The following is a 23,506-nucleotide window of genomic DNA, read 5'->3' as shown; positions in this document are numbered from 1 at the left end:
AAACAAATCTGCATGGGGCCCAACCCCAGAGGGGGTCTGGGAACCAAGTGTCACAGTGTGCCTTGGGTCTTGGACCCCCCAAACCGTGAGCTCTGCCGTCTGTGAGCAGAGGATCTGAAGGCCAGGTGGGACCTCAGCTCTCACCAAGTCAGTGGGTTCATAGGGGCGAGGGAAGGACTGGGGAAGGGCAAACACAGCATGTGTCGGGACGGTCATATTATTCTTTTATTGATTGATTGACTTTACGAGACGAGGTTTCTGTGTAACAGCCCTGGCTATCCTGGACTTGCTCTGTACTCTAGGCTGGTCTCTCAAACTCACAGAGATCCACACTGCCCCCCGCCCCCAGTGCTGTGTTGGGATTAAAGGTGTGTCCAACCATGCCTGGCGCGCTCCCTCTTGCGCTCTCTCTGAGACAGGGTCCCACGTAGCCAGGCTGCTCTCAAACTGCTCACACAGCTGGGGCTGGCCTTGAACTCTTGATCCTCCTGTTTCCATCTCCTGATGGGATTTAGGCCAAGACACCACCTTTGGCAATTCCCCTTTTCAGCCTAAGCCAGACACTGTGTTGCCCCAGTGACAAGATCAGCTCCCTGTTCCTGGAGTGGGTGCCGGTCAGGGAAGAACAGAGCCAGAGCAGGCCCCTTTGACCACGTTTATTTGAACCCTCAGATCTGCCCCACAAAGAGCTCTCCAGCCCCATTCCATCCCCAGGGAAAGCTTCCTGGGGACCCTTCTGACTCCACCTGCCTGTCTCAATGGGCATCTGGGAAGGGCTGCTCATCCCAGGCTGGGGGTGGGATCTCTTGGTCACCCCCTGAGCAGCCCAGCCCCCCATTTGAGGGAGGGGCTGGCTTCAGACACCTCACATCTCTGGGCGGGAAGCCATGCTCCCTCTGCCAGGCCTGTCTCTCCTCCCCTGCCGGGGGAGGGCTGTATGTCCTTACTGTCCATAGGACAGGGGTTCCCTGCGTGCTCCCCGCTCAGCCTCAGGCCAGCAGGCGGCTGTACTCTGCCAGGGCTGAGGACTTCTTCACCCCGTCCCAGATCCGGGCAGCATAGTGGAACCTGTGGGTGGAAGGCTGAAGTCAGGGTTGGAAATTGAGGCTCAAGTAAGTTCCCGCACACAAAGGAGTTTCCCAGAGCCTATGGCGATGGTGCCAACCCGATGGAGTCCCCTGCTTCTACGCCTCTCCTGGGGAGCTGAGAGGCTGGACTTGGTGAGGAAAGGAAAGTCACTTTCCTGCAGTGCTGTGACGGACAAAACACTCAACAGCAGCCACACAGCCCAGGCCCCCCCTCAGGCCCTGGTGTGCCCCGTGGCAGGAACCTGATCTCTGCCCCGAGCGCTCTGTGAGGGCACGTGCTCTCAGCTCCTCCGTGGCCACAGCAGCTCTTAGAGAGGCGGCACAGGCCGACTACTCTGGCACTCAACTCTCCCAGCCAGAGCAGGCCAGGGGCCGAGCTCCTCTGAGAGCGCCACACAGGGGTCCTGTGATGGAGAGGCTGCAGGAGGGCAGGGCAGAGTGCCTGCAGGCCGAGAGGGGGACGGGGGAGACAGACAGTGACCGGAGAGCCAGCACCGCTCCTGTGAGGCTGGGCACTCGTGACCTTGAGAAAACCTCCAACCTAACTAGGGTCACTGGTCCTTCTCCCTCTTATTAGTGGAATTATACCATGAGTGCGAGACTTTGCTGGGTGACATTTCTTTGAGTCTAAATCTCTGTTTGTGAGATAAGGTCTCACTTTGTAGACCAGGCTGGTATGTAACTCACTATGTAGCTTAAGCTGCCCTTGAACTCACAATGATCCCCCCACCTCAGCCTCGTGTGCTGAGATTACAGGCATGGGTTTTCTTCCAGAAAAAACCCTGTACCAAGCCTGAGTGAGGCCCATGGCTAGTCACATCAAACTGCACCCTGCTGGCCCTGGGGAAGTGCTACAGATTAGCAGGGCCTGGAGAGCCAGGGCTTACTGAGGTTCCCTGCCAGAGCGTCCTCCAGCCTGCACTAAGTGGGATCCTCAAGTGTACCCCAAACAACGCTTTTTTTTTTTTTTTTTTTTTGGTTTTATGAGACAGGGTTTCTTTGTGTAGTTTTGGAGCCTGTCCTGGAACTCACTCTGTAGACCAGGCTGGCCTTGAACTCACAGAGATCCGCCTGCCTCTGCCTCCCGAGTGCTGGGCCACCGCCCGGCCCCAAACAACTCTTACCAGTTCTTCTCGGTGAGGATGGTGTGCGACAGCTGAGGCCGAGCCATGGACATCACCTGGCTGCGGAGCTTGCTAACCAAGGACTGGAAGCTGGGGTGGCCTCGGTACCCAGGCAGCAGGGAGAAGAGGGGGCTGGAACCAGGTCCTGGAACATGGGGTGGGCGCTTCAGAGCTCTGCCCCAGACTAGCTCTTCCCGAACCTCTCCAATGCTGAAACGTGGTCCTGAGAAAGGCCCCAGCCCCAGGGCAGGTGGTCTCCCCATGGCCCGGATGTCCCCAAGGTGTACCTGCTCGAGGTGGGTTCTCGCTCTCCGCTTCACTGTCCATGAAGGGCACCAGGAATAAGTTGACCTCGGAGTCCAGAAAGTCGGGCGGCAGCCCTGGGAAGATGTTGCACTGCAACATGGACAGCATCCCTGGGGAACGGACACTTCAGCCCACAGCCGGAGCTGCGCTCTGTGGTGGGGGACTGGTGGCCAGGAAGGCTCATCTGCTGGTCTGTGCCTGGGATGGCCCAAGGATCTAGGAGGCCACTGGCCAGCCTAGGAGGAACCTGGGATGCTCACCCTTGTAGCGCAGGTGGGAGTGTGCCATGAGCTGGTCAATCATCAGGTGCATCTGCCGTAACTTCCGGGGACAGAAGTCCTCCCTACGTGCCTTGTTCTGCAGGAAGACTGGGTGGGAGGGTGCAGCCGTGAGCAGACAGCGCTTGGCCTTGCCTGAGTTCCTTCCCTACCAGTTCAGGTCATTCAGTACTTGTGAGCAGGGTGGTGCTGGGGACCTGATTCCCACCATCAAGGATCCCTAACCTTGACAGGCAGACAAGGACAGCTGTGTGATCAGGAACGTGATAGGAACCTCAAATGACACAGTGAGACCTGAGCTTAGAAAGACCAGGGGCGAGTGTGTGCACATGTGTGTCTAGGAACACAATCCTTGCAGAAGAGCACCAGGGAGGACAGAACAGGCAGAGAAGGGGCAGGCACGGGTCCCCACATCAACCCAGAGCTCACTTCCCTCCCCCTGGGATGTCAAGGACACAGAAACAGCAGGCCACTCCTCTCCCATGTTGACTCGGAGCTAGACCCGGGCTCGGCCTCCAGGGTTGGACTCAGACGGTGGGGACCCAAGAAGGAGCCCCAGCTAATCCTTTGACTCCCCCAAGTCCTCTTGCCTACCCACCCCTCTGGCCCCAGAATAGCTCTCACCAAGGTGTGGGTAGTACTCAGTGCCCTCATCCGAGCCTGCGGAGCTGCTGGACTCGTGGCTGGGGGATGGCGTAGACGGCTTCACCATCTCTGCCGTTTGCAGGAACCTGCAGGTTTGGGGTAAGGGGCTGATTACCATGTATGTGCCCCCTCTTCCCACATCCTGGGGAGGATGCCCCGAGATTTTGATGAGAGTTACAGCCATGCTCCTCATGCAACTCTAGAGTTATGACACCAGCTCACGGGCACCTGGGTCAAGTGTGCAGTGTCTCTGAGTTTTCTCTATTATACACACACACACACACACACACACACACACACACACACACATATAAAGTTGAGTTTTATCAGCATGTGTCTGTAGTCCCTGTCACTCGGGGTTTGAGGCCAGCATGGGCTACACAGAAACAGAGCCCACCCACCCCCACCCCCAAACAAACAAAAAACCCACAACCCAACAAACCAAGAATAAAACCAACCAACACACCCCAAAACACTTTCTGAACCAGTTTTAGGTACACAGAAAGTAGGGTGCCCATGCTCCCCCATGCACAGACTCCTCATCAGTAACAACCCAGCAGAGCAGAGCATGTCTATCGCTGTGCACTCTGTGGTCAGTCAGGAGACATGCACTGGGCAAGACGTCCCCAGCACAGCGGGGTGCGGGAAGTCCCCTGCGCTGTGCTAGTCCACCCCGTCCTGTCCTGTCCTGTCCCCAGGCTTTCCCTCCTCCAGGCTGTCTCACGGCTGGAACCACACACTCTGCAGCCCTCCCGCACTGGCTTCTCAACAATAAGGCTCCTCCGTTCCTTTCATAACCTGACAGCTCGTTCATCTCTAGTGCTGAACAACACCCCACTGTCTGGATGGACCCCCTTCTTCATCCATTCACCTACTCAGAGGCATGCTGGCTGCTTCGGAGTGGCCACCGTGAACAGAAGTGCTATAAATACCTGTGCACAGGTCTTTATGGGGATGCATTTTCACTTTGTGCTGTTTTTCCAACACATTTTCCAAGTGTGTAACAGTAAATAAAACAAACCTGTTGTCTGATGGGGAAAGGAGACCTGTGAAATACATGGGCGTTCTCCTACATGTTTACCCATAGTTCCAAGGGCCACCTGCAGACCACAGCGTCACAAGGCTCGGCCGAGGGTCCCAGCAGAACACACCCCCCAAAAGAGCCACTTGTCCGGCATTCTTCACATCTGTGCACCCAGTGCCTGGCACAGGGCTCCTTAGTTTACATGTATGAATAAATCCTGATGCTCCATTATTATGTCACTCATACGTGGCCACAGCCTCCTGCTTCCTGGCGAGACTTCTCTATTGTTGGGAGACCCACCACTAGCCCTATCCCGCTACCGTGCCGTTCAGGGTACAGTACTATGTCAGTATTCCAGGTGCTGCGCCAGATGCTTTAGCTCCTTGACTTAGACTGCACAGAACGAGGAACTGAGGCAGGTGCACACTCAACACAGCTGGGATTCAAACTTTGGAGACACCTAATTTTGAGGACCCTAGTTCTTCCCTGCTCTGCCTGGGCCCCAAGTTGCTCAGGCAGGACTCTCATCCCCACGGCCCACCACCTTTTCCTGCTGCCCAAGGGACCAGACAGGCAGTGCACACACACACCTGCTAGAAAACAAAACTCCAAGGCCTGAACAAGCCCGCCCTGTGCACTCTGCACCCGCCGGTGTGCCTGCTCAGACTCTGTGTACTGCAGGAACCCGCACTGAGACAGCATCAGACCTGTGGAGTCCCTCCAGAGTGGCAGGCGCCATGGTGCGGGTTTGGGAAGGGGAGGGGAGCCCTGAGGCTGGCCTCACACCAGAACATCAGAGAAGATCTGCAGGCCAAATGCTTCCAGCCAGGGACAAGGGGCACGACGAGGAGCACCTTGGCACTGAGCAGCAGGAGGGATGGCCAGTCAGATGGCCAGCGTGTCTTCCTGATGGTGTGGGGCCCTAGGCCAGTCAGATGGCCAGGGTGTCTTCCTGATGGTGTGGGGCCCTAGGCCAGTCAGATGGCCAGGGTGTCTTCCTGATGGTGTGGGGCCCTAGGCCAGTCAGATGGCCAGGGTGTCTTCCTGATGGTGTGGGGCCCTAGGCCAGTCAGATGGCCAGGGTGTCTTCCTGATGGTGTGGGGCCCTAGGCCAGTCAGATGGCCAGGGTGTCTTCTTGATGGTGTGGGGCCCTAGGCCAGTCAGATGGCCAGGGTGTCTTCCTGATGGTGTGGGGCCCTAGACCAGTCAGATGGCCAGGGTGTCTTCCTGATGGTGTGGGGCCCTAGGCCAGTCAGATGGCCAGGGTGTCTTCCTGATGGTGTGGGCCCTAGGCCAGTCAAGATGGTCAGGGTGTCTTCCTGATGGTGTGGGGCCCTAGGCCAGTCAAGATGGCCAGGGTGTCTTCCTGATGGTATGGGGCCCTATCAGGCAGCACGAAAAGGGCTGTGCCCACTACCCTGAGTGAGGTGAGGTCTGTGGAGGGGTACATGCTTTGCAGGGCCTAGCCATCCTCTTTGCCCGCTGGCTAAAGACCACCCGGCTTGTTGACCACTGACTTCCCCCACAGGAGGAGGAGACGAAGCGGGCCGTGTGACCCTCCCCTGGTGTCCGGCCACTCCTCGGCCGTGTGACCCTCCCCTGGTGTCCAGCCACCCCTCCCAAGCAGTTTGCAGCTCTGCCCTAACCGCACCGTGTCGGGGAGAGGGCACAAGCATGCAGGCGGGAAGGACTAGGGAGGGCTCCACCTTCACAGCCACGGGGAGGCCGTCGTCCCTCCCCTGCGGACCTTCTACCCATGCTCCTGCTACACCCACTACCCTGGAAGCAGCCTAACAGCAGAATGAACCTGGTGAAGGTCTGTCCTGGGCCTTAGGAGGAGAGGGGACAGGCGCTGCCTAGACTCCACTGTGAGAAGTCAGCGGGGACTCGGGCCGAGGCTGCCGTCCTCCATGGCCGTGCAGCAACTCACCTGTACAGACTGAGGTCCGTGAACCAGTCCTGCACAACGATCACCACGTGGCAGACCGTGAAGAGGAAGGCAGCGATCTGCAGCGACTGTGGGGAGCAGGAGGGGCGGGGGAGGCGCTGCTCTTCTGCCCAGGACACAGCTCAAGGGGCAGGAGGGCGGGCTTCAGGACATTTAGCCACAGTGTGACTTGTCTCCTTACACGCCAACCCTAACTGTGGCCAGGGAGGGAGCAGCACTCCAGCTTACACAGAGGGACTCCAGATTGGGGGCAAGGGGTGGGAAGTGACCGCCTGAGGCCAGAGCTGCCCCCCTCCCCCAGCCCAGCCCCCAGCCCAGGCCCGGCAGGCCCACCTACCTGCATTTCCACATAGGTGTGAGGGAGGTTGTATTCTGGAGGCAATTTGCGGTCATTATTGATGAGGTGGTCCAAGATAGATGGGCTCAGGATGGGCTGCAAGAAGTGAACCCAGGAGGGTGAGGGCAGAGTTTCTGGGGGGCGTGTTCTGAGAGGGTGAAGCGAGGCCAGCAGGAAGGCAGGCCGAGTCTAACTGGTGCAGCGCTGGTCAGCAGGAGGAGGCTAACCACAAATCCCAAAGCAGGCCCAGCTCCACAGGCCCAGCTCCCCAGGCCCAGCTCCCCAGGCCCAGCTCCCCAGGCCTTGCTGAGCAGCCAAGCCTTGCTGTTCCCATGCGCCTGGTGCCCAAAGAGCTCCTGGTACTCCTCCTACATTTCACAGAGCTTAAGTGAGCCCTGTCCCTTAAAGACTCCTCTTTGTTGTTGGCTGTTTCACATGCTTCCAAGTGTTGCTGAAATAATTACTTCGGTCAAAAAAATGATTAGTGTGAAATTTGGTGCGGATTTACAAATCGCACCAGCGCACGGAAAAGAACCAATGGTTAGCACACGGAAGTTTTCTTAAAGTCACAGTCGACCGAACACCTCATGAAATCCCCCTGCCACTCAGCAGCGTGTGAACTGTTTTGGAAGGCGCTCTCAGCCCGGTCTTGTTTTGCTGAGTTTTCTTCTCTCCCTCTAGCTCCTGATCGGCCCGAAGCCAGGCCGACTTGTACTCAGGTCCCCGCAGACCCCGCACAAGGCCCGGCACCCAGGGCTCCAGGTTTTCCACTGTGTCATCAATGTCTGGAGAACAGAACCTCCCCAAGAGGGAATACCAACCCTGGGCCAGGCCCAGTGCCCGAAGGGCTCCAGACACATGGGGACTGGACACACACAGCAGTGGTTCCCACCACAGTGGAAGTGACGTGGACAGCAGTGGCACCAGGGGCTGGAAACTGGGAGTCTCTGGGAGGGAGGCACTGTCTGGGCAAACAGGTGAAAGCGTAGAGACTGTTCTAGAGACCCCAACGCTGAGAGCTGAGAGCATCCAGCTCAGGTCCATGTTGGTCCTACTGCAAAACTTTACTGTCCAACCCCCGGGAACCTCCCAAGCAGACAGGCAGTGTGACTGCCCTTTTCTGAAACAGGGGGGCAGAAATGGAAAAAGACCTGCAGAGGGCCCGAGGACAAGGAAGGCAGCCAGAAGGCCTAGGACACAGTGCCTGGTGCTAGGCTGCAGCACCTGGAGGAGGAGCTGAGGACCACTGACCGGGTGTCCACGGCAGGGCAATCCCACCGACAGTGACAAGCCTGAGCAAGAACCTGGCTGCAGGTGTTGGTCAGGCACTGCCTGGACCATTCCCCAGACCCCTCTGAGCTCCCAGGAGGCCGAGTAGAGCCTGCACCCCCACTGACAGGTGAAGGGCAGCCTTGGGGGCAGAGTTCAACTTCAAATCACACTGACGATAAGGTTGAAGTTCAGGATCTAGACGGACACAGACCCAGACCACTCCTGAAGGCACGGGGCTCAGAGATCCTCCAGGCCACAGTGCAGAGGTCAGTGGGAGAGGGCCACACTCTGATAGGAGGGTGCTAAGGGCCAGGGAGAGGGGCTGGGCTGGCACCTGCGTGTCCAGGAAGACAATCCGCTCCTGGGTGATGAAGAAGTCGATGCCGCTGGTCTGGTTGCCTCCTCGTTCCTTCATCTCAGCACTCTGCGCCCGGAAGACATAGGCCCTGTGAGGAGGAGGAACACATGGGTACGTGAGGTGTCTGGCTCTGCACCCCTCAGGCCAGAGAACAACCTGAGAAGTGGACACTGGAGCTGAGCTGCTCTGCCAGCCCCCGGGACTTCCATCTGTGGCCACGGCTGGGGTGACGACGTGATCCTCACCGCGCAGCTGCACTCCGACCTACAGGCACATTTGGTCCAGCTAAGGGAGTCGGCAGACTCGAGTGTTTACAGGCAGAGGCTGCAGATCTCAGCTCTGTCTTCCAGGGCCTTAAGCCCTCTTCCTCAGTTTCCTTGTCTGGAAAACGGAGGTGACAAGGGCAGGGAGTCACGGTGTCCATCTTCAATGTCAGCACCGGAAGGCCAAGGCAAGCAGGCTTCTGTGAGTTCTAGGCTAGCTGGGCTATACAGCGAGACTACGTCACAGGAAACTGTAAAAACAGCCAGGCACTGTGGACTATATTGCTAACCCCAGCACTCATGAGGCAAGGGCAGGTGGATCTCTATGAGGCCAGCCTGGTCTACACAGTGAGTTCCAGGCCAGTCAGGCTACACAGTGAGACCCTGTCTCATTTTTTTTTTTAAGAAGGGAACAATACTACTACCCAGCCAAGTATGTCAACTTTTGGTATTTGTGGCACAAATATTGCCATCTACAAAGTTCACACTCAGGAACTATGCAATTAGGCTGGAGACGGCTTGGTGGTTAGGAGTGTGCACCGTTCTTCTCGAGGACCTGGGTTTGATTCCCAGCACCCACGTGAGAGGACTCACAGGACAGAGCATCGGATGAGACAAAGCCACTGGCTCCCTAATCAAGGGTGCTCTGAAACCATGGGGATAACGGAGGAAGGTGACGGGATGGGGTGGTGATCTGCCCTGAGGAGAGAAAGGACTGTGTCCCAGGGAGCAGGTAAAGGGGGGGCAGGCAGGACACGAGGAGAGGAGAGGAGGGAGGGATGCAGAGAGACCAGGGCTGCATCAGACGGATGGGGCGGCACAAAGGTCAAGACAGGGAGAGAGGCGAGAACAGGCCAGGTTGAGGCAGGAGCATCAGCATGGAGAGACACGCAGACCAATCTTCAGGAGGCACGGGCAGGAGCTGGGGTCGGGGAGGAGGAGCCCAGTGTGCCCTGAAGCAGGAGTGGTGAACAGACTTGGGTTTGGAAAGTGCCCCTTGCTGCTGTGTGCAAGGACTGCAGAGAAAGGATGGGGGTGGTCCAGTGGGCAGAGCAGCGTGGGGCCTCCAGTGGCCTCTCAGACCTCACCTCCTAAAGGCCTCTGCCCACCTTTTCTCTGTAGTGTGACTGAGACCCATGGGACCTCACTTGGCAAGCTCTTCCCGAGCTACTGACCCTCTTCCGGTTGGCTCTGCTCCATGCTTACGGCTGTGTCTACATTCCCTCTCACTAGGACACACTCTGCACAGAGCCTGTCCTTCCTCCAGTGCTGGATTTAAAAACTGACCTGGCCTGTTGTCAAAACTGGTTTTGCTGTCCTTGAACAAGGGTGAGGATGACCTTGAACTTACTATGTAGCTGAGGATAACCTCAAATGCCTGATCCTCCTGCCTCCACCTCCTGAAAACTGGGACCACAGGCATGCACCACATGCCTGGCTGTCATCATCCTCCAACATGCCAAACGGCTCTAACATGCCAGATGGATTCTCTTTACACACTCCCCAGAAAACAAGCCCACATGGCAGGCTCTGACAGTCGTGCGTATCGTGGAACCCAGCACCAAGAACGGGCTGGCAACGCAAGAGCATTTGCTACACGTTTGCTGAACTGAGCGGAGGCACAGGCTGGCTGGGTAGGTCTTGGCATCTGCCAGGGGAGATAATGGCTGGGAGCAGGGGCTGGGCACGACGGAGGGGAGATGGGCTGTAAATGAGGTGAATTCTCTAGGAGCTGACGAAGAGAGCCAGAACCAAAGTCTCCCACCTGCCATGGGCAACACAGGTCTAAAATGCAAACTGAGCGATCGTGGTCTTCTCAGTTCAGGATTTGAACGGAGAGCCCAGGCGACTGTGCCTGCTGCTGAGAGGGACATGCGAAGAGGCCACCCAAGATGTGAAGCGGCATGGCACAGGACAGCTGTAGTTGCAAGTGAGCAGAGAGGCCGGGGGAATGCAGAGGCAGAGGGACCTTTTAGCTCCAGGCTCAGGCAACAGTGCTCCCTAAAACTCCTTTTCCGAGTTTCCACCAGGTCAAGACCTGGTGAGAACTATGGGCCCTTTCCCTGGAAGAAAAACCTGACACTGAGGCAGCGGGATTGTAGGACGGAGGCCAGCCTGGGCTACATAGAGAACCTGCCTTAGGAAACAAAACACAACCCCATCCCTAAACAAAACCCAACAACAGCAACAATAAAAGCTTGCTGCAGATGTGAGACTCAGCACATACCGAGAGCGCTCTCAGCTCCTAAATAAAGCCATCTGTGCGCTAAGGTACACTGTGCGAAAGCCCAGCCCCAGCTTCTGGGGACAACCTGGCTCTCTGTTCCTTACCGGGTCTGGTGCTGGGACCCTCACTGTGCTGGAGAGTCTTACGTCAACTTGACACAAAATGCAGTCATCTGAGAGGAGGGAGCCTCAACGAGAAAACGCCTCCATAAGATCGGGCTGTAGGCAAGTCTGTAGGACTTTTCTTAATTAGTGGTTCATGGATGAGGGCCCAGGCCATGATGACCCTGGGGTGGTGATCCTCGGTTCCATAAGAAAGCAGGCTGAGGAAGCCATGAGGAGCAAGCCAGTAAGCAGCATCCCTCCATGGCCTCTGCATCAGCTCCTGCCTCCAGGTTCCTGCCCTGTTTGAGTTCCTGTCCTGACTTCCTTCGATGATGAACAGCAATATGGAAATGTAAGCTTGCTTTTTTGTTCATGGTGTTTCATCACAGCAACAGTAACCCTAAGCTGGTACCAGGATAGTGGGGTATTGCTGTGATAGACCTGACCATGTTGTTTTGGGGAGGACTGTGGTGAAGTCTTCTGGGAAGTGTTTCCTGAGCGTCAGCACACACAAGCTGTGTTCCAGAGGCCGCCAAGGTTGCACCTCAAGTTGGCAGCCGAACTTGGCAGTGGAAGAGTCACCCAGGTGGTACTGGTCTTGAAGGCTTGAAGGGATCATGGAGAGCAGCTGAGGCTTGGCACTGGGAGAGGCCAGAGGCCAATGGTGAAGGTGCAGCCTCAGTGGCAGTTGAAGGCCCAGGGCTGAAGGGGTCACGCAAAGGTGAGGCTTGGCACCATGAAGAGAGCCCATGAGAGAGAGGGTATTGGTGAAAGTGCAGCTCAGCTGCAGCAGAGGACCCCAGTGTTTTCGAGGTGCCAGTGCCATGGTGTCTTAGTTACAGTTCTATCGCTGTGATGAAAACACCATGACCAAAGAGCAAGCTGGGGAGGGAAGGGATTATTTGGCTGACACTTCAGCATCTCTGTTCATCACCAAAGAAGTCAGGACAGGAACTCAAACAGGGCAGGAGCCTGGAGGCAGGAGCTGATGCAGAGGCCCTGGAGGGGAGCTGTTTACTGGCTTGCTACTCCTGGCTTTCTCAGCCTGCTTTCCTATAGAACCCAGGACCAGCAGCCCAGGGATGGCCCCACCCACAATGGGCGGGGCCCTCCCCCATTGATTGCTAAATGAGAAAATGCCTTACTGCTGGATCTCATGGAGGCATTTCCTGAACTGAGGCTCCTTCCTCTGATGACCCTAACTTGTGCCAAGTTGACACACCAAACCAGCCAGTAAACATGGGATAACCACTGAGAACAGCAGCTGTGGTAGAGAGGAGCCAGCCAGAAGCTAGAAGACAAGCTGTGTGCAACAGATAGCGGAGCTGGAAAAGTGACCGAGGAGGCCTTTGGAGAAGCCCAGAAGACAGGGAGTGAATCACAGACGTTAACATGGAGTTATTTATACTGTTGGTTTTGCTTGGATCTGATTTTGACTGTGCCCTGGTTCTTCCCTCTTGAAGTAAGAAAGTATTTAACTTAGATTTTTTTGTTTTTAAATGGGAGCCCACAGTTGAGAGATTTTGATATTTTTAAAAGAGATTTTTGATTTTTAAAGAGATGGATATTTGCCGGGCGGTGGTGGCGCACGCTTTTAATCCCAGCACTCGGCACTCGGGAGGCAGAGCCAGGTGGATCTCTGTGAGTTCAAGGCCAGCCTGGTCTACAGGGAAAGGCGCAAAGCTACACAGAGAAACCCTGTCTCAAAAAACCAAAAAGAAAGAAAGAAAAAAAATCCATCCATAAGATCAGACTTCACACAAACCTGTAGGACAGAGGTTCTCAGCCTTCCCAATGCTTCAGCCCTCTAATACAGTTCCTCATGTTGTGGCGACCCCCAGCCATAAATTATCTTAATTGATACTTCCTAACTGTAATTTTGCTACTGTTATGACTCTTAATGTAAATATCTGTGTTTTCCAATGGTCTTAGGTGACCTATGGAAGGGTCGTTCAACACCCACCCCCCAAAACGGTCATGATCCACAGCTGAGAACCACTGCTGTAGCGCATTATCTTAATTAGTGATCAGTGGGGGAGGGCTAAGACCATGGTGGGTGGTGCCACCCCTGGGCTGGTGGTCCTGGGTTCTATAAGAAAGCAGGCTGAGCAAGCCAGCAAGCAGCACCCCTCCACGGCCTCTGCATCAGCTCTTGCCTGCAGGTTTTGGCTCTGAGTTCCTGCCCTGACTTCCTTCAATGATGGGCTATGATGTAGAAGTGTAAGCCCGATAAGCCCTTTCCTCCCCAACTTGCTTTTGGTCATCACAGCAACAGTGACCCTAACCAAGGCACTGTCCATCCCTAGTTTGAGTGCTTTTTGGTCTTCTCAAGTCCCTCCAGTGCTGTCCCTACCTTCCCGTTCCTGCTCGGTCGTGTAGAGGGGGAGAGCACTGAGCTGATCAGCCTTAAGACAGAGGCTGGTTAGGGCCACAGTACGGTGTCCCAAGACACTGGCAGCCAGGTGTCCTCCGTTAAGAGACCCCTTGGGAGACAGGAGGGAGAACCTAGTGGCTCTGTGTGTGCCCACGTGCACACGAGGGAGGGAGGAGGGAAGGCATATGTAACCTATCATATGTGGAAGGTCATGCTCCACGTAGGGGGTGGGCTTGGTTAACCTGTGACCCACATATGTGACAGGATCACCTGCCCCCCTTGTATCTAGAGAGCTTATTTCTAGAAGGGCCAGGTTTCTCTGCCCCAGTGTCAGGATGCAGTTCTTAAGGTCCCCTTCCCAAATCCCTCTTTTTTTTTAAAGATTTATTTATTACGTGTACAGTGTTCTGCCTGCATGTATGCCTGCAGGCCAGAAGAGGGCACCAGATCTCATTACAGATGGTTGTGAGCCACCATGTGGGTGCTGGGAATTGAACTCAGGACCTCTGGAAGAGCAGTCAGTGTTCTTAACCGCTGAGCCATCTCTCCAGCCCCCCAAATCCCTCTTCTAACCCCATCATTTATCTTCATCTCACATCCCCTCACTGGAGACCCATGTGCGGGTCAGGGACCCCTCACGAGTGACCTGCCCCTGTGCAGAGGGGCTTCATGACACAGGAGGACCAGCACAGGATCCGCTCTCTCCCTGTCCTATCTCCCAGACCCCTGGAACCCTCAACTCTTGGGCTCTGGGCCAGCCTCATCCTTCAACAATCCACTTGAGGGGCTGGAGGGATGGCTCAGCAGTTGAGAACACCACTGCTCTTCCAGAGGACCCGGGTTTGATTTCAGCACCCACATGGAGGCTCGCAACTCTCTGTAACCACCATTCCAGGAGATCTGAAGCCTTTCCCGGCCTCCGGTGGGCACCAAGCATGCAAGCAGCACCCAGACATATATGCAGGCACAATACTCAAATGCATAACAATAAAACTGTTAAAAATCTACCTGAATAAGAGCTGACTTGTCCGAGGCCAAGCAGCTGAGAACAGGCACGAAGCCTGAGGCAGCCGCCACCTTTCAAAAGCCTTAGTGCCTGCCTCATTCCACAGCTAGCCCACACTCATCCTCACCGTGAGGATGAAGCCACTTTGAAGCCTTTCATTACAACCCCCAACCCCTCCTCCCCAAGGGTGGCCACCCTCCCCTGGCCTCCTCCAGCCCTGCCCAGTGCCCCTCACCTCTGGTCTTCCTCTGGAGTGTTTGCCGACAACAGTGACATGACCATGGACTTTCCTGTCCCCTGGAGGCCCAGGACACCGACCACTAGCACGTCAGTCTGATCCAGCAGGTACTGGGGGACAGTGGGGAACATGAGCCTCACAGCCTGGCAGAGCCTGGCAGGGGCAGCCAGGCTCCTTCATGGGCTGACCCCCCCACCCCGACCTGGGATCTGAGAACCTCCACAGTCCCTCCCCTTCATCTGGGCAAAGGGCCTCTGTTCTGTGCTGTGGCAGGGTTATGTGTAAGACTCCAGAACCACAGAACAATCTGAGAAAGCTGAGGGAGAAAAGAGCCTACTGTGGCTGAGAATACACCATACGTAGGGCCACATCAACCTACTGGGAGGCTAAGCAGTGTTGGGCCTGGTTAGCACTAGACAGAATAAACCAGGAGTGGGAGGGGCTGAGACCCAGCAGGGAAAGGCCAGTGTACTTCAGGGGAGGGGAGAGGCAGGAAGACAGGACCACCTAAGTCAGGCCCCTGCTCTAGGAGGTCTCGGTAGATAGAGTGTGTGCCTACATCAGAGCAAGGGGCTGGCTGTAAACACCTGAGACCTTTGCCTCCAGGCCACCAGCTTTGCTGATCTTTACCACCAGGGGGCGAAAGAACCTCTCCCAAAGGCTAACCGTTCTGCTGGCAGTTCCCCAGAATCACCAGAGGGACTTAGAGAAACATACTCTGTATCCTGCCCGACCAGAGTTTAATGAGTCTCTCTGCACCTTAAAGCCAAACTACCCAGGACTGGGTGTTCACTGTGACAGCTGACCACATGTGGCTATTTTAATTCATTAAAATGAAACAAAATTGACAATTTTGTCTTCAGCCATAAGGGTCACAATGTCAGTCCTGCACAGAGATGGAGGCTGCCATACTGCGTGCGTAGTTTAAAAGGAAGGGCCACGGTGAAGCAAGCAGGCGGGCCAGGTTAATACACAGCCCTGGCATGCTGCTCTGACAGGATCAGGCTGCGGGGTGGGAGGGGCAGCCCTCGACAGGCCCCTGAACAGTAGGGAAAGCACTGGGGCAGAGGCCCAGGCCTGTGGGCCCAGCAACATGAGGCCCGAGCCAGAGCAGGGGCTGCTGGGAAGGAGCCTCTGGCTAGCACCGTGAAGACAGCGTGGGGCTGGACCTAGGAGGAGTGTGGGAGCAGGATCAGGCCCTTCCTCTGCTGGGCAATGGCACAGGGGTTCTGGTATTAGGTAGCAGGGATGTCTAGCAAGAGACTCAGAGCATGTTAGGTTTCAACCTGCCCTGGTGTCACAGGCCTGCCATCGGGCTGCTCAGGAGGCTGAGGCAGTTCAAGAGTAGCCTGGACAACTTAGTGAGACCCTGCTTCCAGACCAAAAAGTTAGAAACAGGCTGGGGCTGTAGCTCAGGGACAGAGAGCTTGCTTGGCGTGCAGGGCCGTAGTCCAATTCCCACTGCCCCTCCCCAAACATCAGCAAACCAAGTCTTTCAACTAAAGCCTCCCAAGTTGGATGAAACTCAGGCCTGACTGACGGGAACACCTCACAGGTCCCAGGGCTGTTCTGGAGGGGTATGGACAGAGCGTGGGAGCTAGGGAGGCTGTACCTCAATGGCACTGTCACACCAGTTCATCTGGTCGTCTACCAGCTTGATGCTGTGCTTCATGCGCTCCGGGGGCAGGAGCTTGGCCTGGCCCACCACAGCTGGATGGAAAGAGGAGACAGGACGGTGAGGGTCTGAGTGGGCCAGGAGCGAGTCCCTGCCCAGTCTTTGGGGTCCACTTACGGTCCATGGCTGTTGGGGCAGCAGTGCCCATGCCCCGGTTCTGAATCTGGTACACAGGCTGTGTGGGTCTCTGCCCCTCCTTCTCTCCTTTGGGTGGCGCAGGGGCTGTGGGGGGCGGTGGGGCAGTACCCTCAGGGGTGGCAGCCCCCGTTCCAGCCACAGGCCCCTTCCCCTCCTCACGTGGCTTCATGAGCACAATGGGTTTCTCCAGCGGGGCTGGGGCTGGCGGGGCAGCAGGGGCTGTGGTTGGTGGCGGCTGCTTTGACTGTGGAGTGAGAAGGTTGCAGGCCACTGGGAAGAGCTCCCCTCACCCCCTCTTCCCACCTCCCTCCTGAGGTCCTTGATGCTCACCCGCTCAGCTGGGGGCTTTGAGAGAATGATAGGGGTTTTCTGCATGACGTTAGTGCTGGGGTCTTCGCTGCCATCCTGAGGAGAGGGAACGCAGCTGCTACTCCAGACAGTCTCCATGATGCCTCCCCACCCCACCCAGGTGCTGGCACTACTCCCATCTGACTGGGAACCCATGCAGAACGTGGTTGAGCAAGGGAGCCAGCTTGCTCCCTTGCTCGGAACCTGGACACAGGGCTCCAGAGTGACATCCTCACCACTCCCAACAGCTTCCTCTGCTGGACCAGCCCCATGGGAAGGAGTGAGGGCCTGGAGCTTTGCAGCTGGGGTGGGTGGGAACCCAAGTAAGAGCCACACCCACACCCACTCCCACTTGGTCAACTGTGGGAGTGGGGCAGGAGTGCCACCCTCACAGGACTAGTATAGGACAGAGGGAGAGAGCCTGTGTGTCACCCGGTGGGACACCTGACACATGGCAGGTGCCTGCTCTGTGAGAGCCACTGGGATCCTGACCACCCTGACTGCCAAGCCCTTGGCCCTGCCCCTGCTCCCATGGGCGAACAGACTCCTTCCTATGCCCCCCACCCTCTTCTGCCTCCCAACCACCGCCAGTCCAGAGGAGCAAGGTCCCCACTTCAGGCCTGCTCCTGCCAGTGGACCCTCACTGGGCCTGTTTCTCCTTAAGCCCTACTCGTTACACTGGCTCACAGGCTCCCTGGAACCCCAAGATGATCCAGAGTGCTTTGGCAAGGACAGCTCTGAGAGAACAGCATGGGGGCCGAGGGTCGGGGTGACAGACAGCTGTGCTCACGAGGCAGGGGTGTCTAACAGGAGATGGGGTGAGGGTGGGAGTGACAGAGAACTGTGCTCACGAGGCAGGGGTGTCTAACGAGGACGGGGTGGGGAGGAGGCTCCAGAACAAGCCCATTGGGAGAACACAGGAGCAGGACAGCAGGAAGAGGCTGTGGTCAGATGGGTAAGGCGGGACGTACAAGGGCTCAGGGAGCGGCCCCACCTGAGACATAGGTTAAGACCTGCAGCAAGGGCCTACTGCTGACACGCTGTGGGAAAACCTGGACGTTCCCCCATGGACCGTGCATGATGCAGAGTCCACGGGGTCTCGGGGCGCTGTGAGGGTTCGCGAAGCCTCCCAGAGACAGTGCACTCTGCAAAGCAGGGGCACACATGCGGCTAGGTGCTGCTGGTGGCATGCGACTCTAAACAGGCGCTGGTGCCAGCCCTGGTTCAATCCTCCAGTGCAGTTCCTCTCTGTGAAAGCCCATCACGCCTGTGGCACCTGAGCCCGCCTCCCCTCGGTTCCCCTTCCTGCTGCAGCCCCACCGGCCCACCACACAGGCTACCTCAAGACCTCTGCACACGCCCTTCTGTCTGCAAAGCTCTGCATCTAGAATGGCCTGTCCCTTCACCTCCTTCAGCCCCCAACTCCAAAGGACCTGAGTTCAGTTCCCAGTACCCATATCAGGTGACTCCCAATTCCAGCTCCTGAGGAGTCGGATGCCTCCAAGGGTACCTGCATTCATGTGAACATCCCCTTTCCACATAACTAAAAGTAATAAAACAAACCTTAAAAATCAAAAACAAAAACTAAAACCACAGAGTCATCTCTTCCCAGGTCTTCTTTGGCCATGTCATCAAAAACAGTCCCTTAAGGGCTGGAGAGATGGCTCAGTGGTTAAGAGCACTGACTGCTCTTCCAGAGGTCCTGAGTTCAACTCCCAGCACCCACATGGTGGCTCTCAACCATCTCTGGTGCTTATAATAAATAGCTAAATCTTTAAAAAAACAAAAAACAAACAGTCCCTTTATTATCCTGCCTCCTTGCTCCGAGGGCAGCTGTGGACACGGATATGTCCACTGCCCTTGTACTGAGCCTGGTTCGTGGCAGCGGTCCAACCAAACCGGTCACTGGATTCCTGCATGCCATCTGTGGGCTCACTCACCCGTCTCTCTCTTTCCCAGGGTGCAATGTAGTCTCTCTCCCGACCTCCAGGCCCAGAGAGATTCTGGGGGCCGCTGGAGCCCGGCTCCTTCCACCTCCGCCGCCGCTCTATGCCATAGAGCCCAGGCTGGCTGTGTCCGGACTCTGACATGGTCACCTGGAGGGAACAGGAGGGTTTAGCGCAGGAGTCCTCCCTCTCCGTGGGGGACAGGGCCTGCATGAAGGCTCTTCTTTATAAAAGGAAGCTCTGCGACCTGCGAGATGGCTCAGTGGGTAAAGGTGCTTGCCACCAAGACTGATGACCTGAGTTCGATCCCTGGGACCCACATGGTCCACACACAAAGCTACCAATGCTTCTGGCCTCCACAGACACCTGCACTTATTACACCCACCCACCACTCTTAAAAATATCCTAACAAAACACAACAAAACCCAAACCCATAAACCAACCAGAAGCTGGAGGGATGGCTCAGCAGCGCACACTGCTCTTGCAGAAGACCCAAGACCTATTCCCAGAACCCACATCAGACAGCTCACAATCACCTCAAACTCCAGCTCCAGGGCTCACCGCCCTCGTCTGTCTTCCTTGGGTACTACACGCATGTGCACATAACCACACACATATATGCACACAAAACAACCCAAGGGAGCTCTGTGGCTGAGGCAGCAGCGGGCCACCAGTGGCCTGTATCTGTCCTGACTTCTTCTGTTTGGTGAGGTTAACACATAGCTATCCAGAACATAATTCTCCTTAGCTTTTTTTAAAATTAGGTGTGGCAAATGGTGTGGTAACATAGTGTGGTTTGGGAGTGTTCAGAAGCTTCCTTTTACAGAAACAGGTACATGCCTTTTGCCTCTTCCTACTCTTGGCTAAAAGAAATGTGAGTGTGGAGACTGGAGCTCAGGCAGCTTAAGGGCAAACACGGAAAAACAAGGCACAAGTGTTGGCAATCCCATAGAAACCTTACATTGTCTACCCCTGAAGGCAGTGAGAAACAAATCTATTGGCAACTACTGAAATGTTCCAATACAAACCCAACTACAGGAGCAGAGTCACAGAAAAATTGGAGACTCCCCTTCTCGAAACGCAACGTCATTTTCTCACAAATCAGTGACGGAATCCCGAGTTGAAGGACTCCTGATCAGCCATATGTGTGTGGACGGTGACAGGGGTGGGGCTGGCTCCAACAGGTCCCACTAGGCTCCTGTCTACTTACCTTCTGCTCCCGCTGGTCAGCCCTCCCCGACTTTGAACTTCAGCCTCCTCAGCGTCTAATCCTCAAGATGTTCTGAAATGTAAGGCCATGCGACCGTTCTTCACCACTAGTGTTATCTGTTCCCAAGCCTCTGGGGAAAGTTCCTTGGGGTCTTTACAATGGACTCTGCTGCCCCGAGACCATACGGAACAGCCTGCTCTAGCTCAAGGTCAGGCTGGCAAACTGTGGCCTGCAGACTAAATCTGCACTGTCTTTCCTCTTCCCAAACAAGATCTCACTGGAACCTGGCCCCAACCAATTTACAGAGTGGCTATGGCTGCTTTCTACAAATGGGAGAAGTAGTAGAGGTGGGGTCAGTGTGGCCCCTAGAACCTGCAAACACAGCATCTGGCCCTTACACTGTGTTCCTCCAAACCCTCCCCATCGCCCCCTCAGGCCTCAATGACACCCACAGCTTGCTGTGAAACACTTTAGAGCTGAGGGGCAACCCTGCCAGCCATGCAGGGGCTTGTCGAGCCCCTCTTAGGACCTAGTGACCTCTCCCTAGCCACAAACCGGACTGACCGAGGAGGGGAAGGGCCTGACAACAGATGCTTACGGGCATGACTCAGGGCTTAAATGACTGTTTACAGTCTCAGGACCTCTCCCCACAGCCTGGGACTCCTTCCTCCCCTGCAATTAACTGTCTGTCCCCCTATTATCCTGAAAACCTCCCCAGTACTTGTCTGGCTCCCTGGCCCCACAGGGACCCTGTCCTCACACTAAAGTGGCTGTTTACTGTGACTACCCCCTTTTCAGGCAAGTAAGCGTCCATTTGCGCAGTGTTCTGGAATCAGTATTTGAGCCTACTTAAGAGCTCTTGTGGGGAGCAATCCAGAACCCGAGAGGCCATCTACCTGCGACCTGGGACTTCTAATGCTGCTTCCGGAGTTCTCTGGGAGCGCTCTCCACAAACTAAGCTAGTGTAATTGTCTATTTACAGGGCTTGTACAGTGACCTCACAGAAATGCAGTCTGCACATTCTTGGGGTGGGGGCTTCCTGAGTTTCTTCTGCATGCCTGTGTGTAAGTGTACATGTGGAGGCCAGGTGTTGATCTCAGGTGAAGTTTCTTAGGGGCCACCCACTTCCTTTCAAACTGTGTGTGTGCACGTGCGTGCGTGGGCGCACACTCACACCACAAACCCCCGCACAGAGCCATTATCACTCAGGTGGAGGTCAGGCGACAACTTCTGAGTGACCATTTTCTCTTTCCACCACATAGGTCCCAGAGATGGAAATCAGTTCTTTGGCCCTGGTGGCACCTTTACCTGAGGAGCCTTCTTACCAGCCCCACTTTTTTTTTTTTTTCTTTAAGACAGGGCATCTCATGGAAACCGGAGCTTTTCAATTAAGCTATACTGGCTGGCCAAGAACTCCGCACAGCTGCCCAGCTGTGCCTCCCCAGCACTGAGATTACAAATGCAGGCCATCCCACCCCACCATTTCATGTGGTTGCTGGGGCTCAAACTCAGGTCCTCATACTTGCAAACAGGCGCTTCAGAGACTGAGCCATTCCCCCACCCCTCGACCACCTGCAGCTCTCCAGCATCTCTTCTGGAGAATCTTCCAGAATTGACAAGTTGCTTTGCAAATTTTTTTTCCTGGAGATCACCCAATTCCTAACTGTTCTAATGCCTTTTCCCTTGAGGCATGACACACTCCGGAACTTAATAGTCTACAGTTTCCCTCCTCCTCTCCTCTCCCTCTCAAACAGGGACCTGTTCTGTGTAGCTCAGGCTAGCCTCAAACGCAATCCTCCTGCCTTTGGCTCCACCTGCTGGGATTACAGTGTGAGCCGCCATGCCCAGCCCTACTCACCCATTTTTTCCAAGTGCTCCCTGGTACTTAAAATTATTTTTATTTGCAACCTTATATGGGGCCTCCTTCCCATACTCAGCCATAAAAGAACCCCCAAACCCAATTTCCGCGTATACATTCCTTGGCAACCCTAGTATGTCGGGCTTCTAGGGGAGTATTTCCAGGAATTTCCTCCTGATGTTCTGAGGAGGGCCGTACTACAGGGACACTTTACAGGAGTTACAGTTTCTCTTAATTTATTTGTACCTCCAGCTAACGGTGCCACTAATCCGAGACCTTCAGGCTCCTACTCACATTGGCCAGCTGCCCAGCACCTTTTAACGGCAGAGCGCGGGGCGGGGCGGGGCTTGAGCACGCCCCACCCCCTCAAGCCCCGCCCCGCCGGCGCGCATGCTTCTCGCAGGCTCCCGGGGGGGGGGGGGGGGACCCCTTACCTAAGGCGGCTGCTGATTGGTTCCTGGGGCGCGGCGCGCGCTCTGAGTGACAGAAGTGCAGCGTGGGCGGGGGAAGGTCCTCCACAGCCACCTGCCGAGTAAATGGCGCCGGAAGGCCACGAGCGTGAGAGAGAGGCCGAGAAAGCGGGTGCCAGCTATTCCGGAACAGGCCTCGGCGTCCCGGAAGCGCCCAGAGGAGGAGGAAGAAGAAGCGGATAGGGCGCAGTCGGACAAGTCAGGCCCCGCGCTGCTGGCTCTGCGCATGCGCTGCGGGCTGGGCGCGCGCGCCTAGGCTGAGCATGCGTGAATGGAGGTTCCTGGTTTCAGCACGCATGCGGGTTACGGAGGGGGCGGGAGCTCGTTGCGTCTGACAAGGCGCGTGCGCGTCGTTCTCCTGGGCGGGCCGGGGGTTTGGCTAGGCGGGCCGCTCCAGAGATTTCGAGTTCGAATCCCGGGTTTTCAGTAGTGTTGGCAGGACGGGGTAGGATGCGGCGGAAGGGAGGAAGTCCAGTGTTCTGAGCTAAGCGAGTGCTGCGAATACAAGATTGGCTCAGAGCTGGCTGCGAAGCGCGATCTTGAAGGACTTTTAGGCCCAGCTCAGCAAAGGCAGCGAGAACACCTAGACCATTGGTTCTCAACCTTCCTAATGCAGCGACCCTTTAATACAGTTCCTCAGACGGGTGGTGATGGCGCACGCCTTTAATCCCAGCACTCGGGAGGCAGAGGCAGGCGGATCTCTGTGAGTTCGAGGCCAGCCTGGTCTACAGAGTGAGTTCCAGGACAGCTGGGGCTACACAGAGAAACCCTGCCCTGCACCCCACCTCCCCACAAAAATACAGTTCTTCAGGGTGTGGTGACCACCAGCCATAGAAATATTTCCTTACTACTTCCTAGTTGTGATTTTGCTATTATGAATGGTAATGTCAATTTCCGACGTGTTTTCCGACGGTCTTAGGCGACTCTGTGAAAGAGTCGTTCAAGGCCTTCCTTCCCCAAGGGTTCACGACCTGCAGGTTGAGAAATGGCTGACCTAGGGAAAGGTTTAGACTTGGATCTGTGGTGAGAGATGGGTCTGACCATCAAGTCTCGGGGATACGGGGCCTGGTGGAGGACAGAACTATCATATAGATTTCTGGGGGCTGCAAGGAGCAGGGGTCAACATTGGAAAGGCTTCGGGGGCAGCCTGAAGCAGCAGGAAGGCCAGGGCAGCGGGTGCAGTCCCAGCGACTCAGTCAGCCATCAGGAGTCTGTGGTTGCCCGTTGAAGACACTGGTGAGTGGCGGAGTTACGCATCCACCATTTCT

The 23,506-nt window shown here is 56.0% G+C and overlaps 1 protein-coding gene across 2 annotated transcripts; it reads right to left on the bottom strand.

The window, feature by feature from the left end:
• Positions 1–641: 641 nt before the first annotated feature.
• On the bottom strand, positions 642–22,487 carry Smg9 (SMG9 nonsense mediated mRNA decay factor). 2 transcript variants are annotated; one of them, XM_052763281.1, is made up of 15 exons: positions 22,203–22,487; positions 19,911–19,982; positions 18,695–18,850; positions 16,737–16,811; positions 16,386–16,650; positions 16,206–16,303; positions 14,591–14,703; positions 8,358–8,469; positions 6,752–6,847; positions 6,397–6,482; positions 3,421–3,527; positions 2,779–2,886; positions 2,500–2,628; positions 2,213–2,357; positions 642–1,068 (listed from the first exon to the last, which is right to left on the bottom strand). In XM_052763281.1, the coding sequence occupies exons 3-15, from the start codon at positions 18,842–18,844 to the stop codon at positions 990–992; spliced, it is 1,563 nt and encodes a 520-aa protein (XP_052619241.1). In that variant the 5' UTR covers positions 18,845–18,850; positions 19,911–19,982; positions 22,203–22,487; the 3' UTR covers positions 642–989. The 2 variants fall into 2 exon arrangements, with proteins under 2 accessions (XP_052619241.1, XP_052619240.1); XM_052763280.1 differs by lacking the exon at positions 19,911–19,982.
• Between the last annotated feature and the right edge of the window lie 1,019 nt (positions 22,488–23,506).

Source organism: Peromyscus californicus, unplaced genomic scaffold (genome assembly GCF_007827085.1).
Source record: "Peromyscus californicus insignis strain IS unplaced genomic scaffold, ASM782708v3 Scaffold_4__1_contigs__length_199733344, whole genome shotgun sequence".
NCBI classification, from domain to species: Eukaryota; Metazoa; Chordata; class Mammalia; order Rodentia; family Cricetidae; genus Peromyscus; species Peromyscus californicus.
The sequence above is the reverse complement of the archived record's forward strand: the minus strand, read 5'-3'. Positions and strand labels throughout refer to the sequence as shown.

Excerpts from the sequence above, each read along its gene's own strand:
- Smg9 (XM_052763281.1), bottom strand. The coding sequence starts at position 18,844 with ATGTCAGAGTCCGGACACAGCCAGCCTGGGCTCTATGGCATAGAGCGG. Across the intron at positions 16,812-18,694 it reads CCTGGGAAAGAGAGAGACGG|GATGGCAGCGAAGACCCCAG; the intron begins GTGAGTGAGCCC and ends CCCTCTCCTCAG. Across the intron at positions 2,887-3,420 it reads TGAGTACTACCCACACCTTG|TCTTCCTGCAGAACAAGGCA; the intron begins GTGAGAGCTATT and ends CCTCCCACCCAG.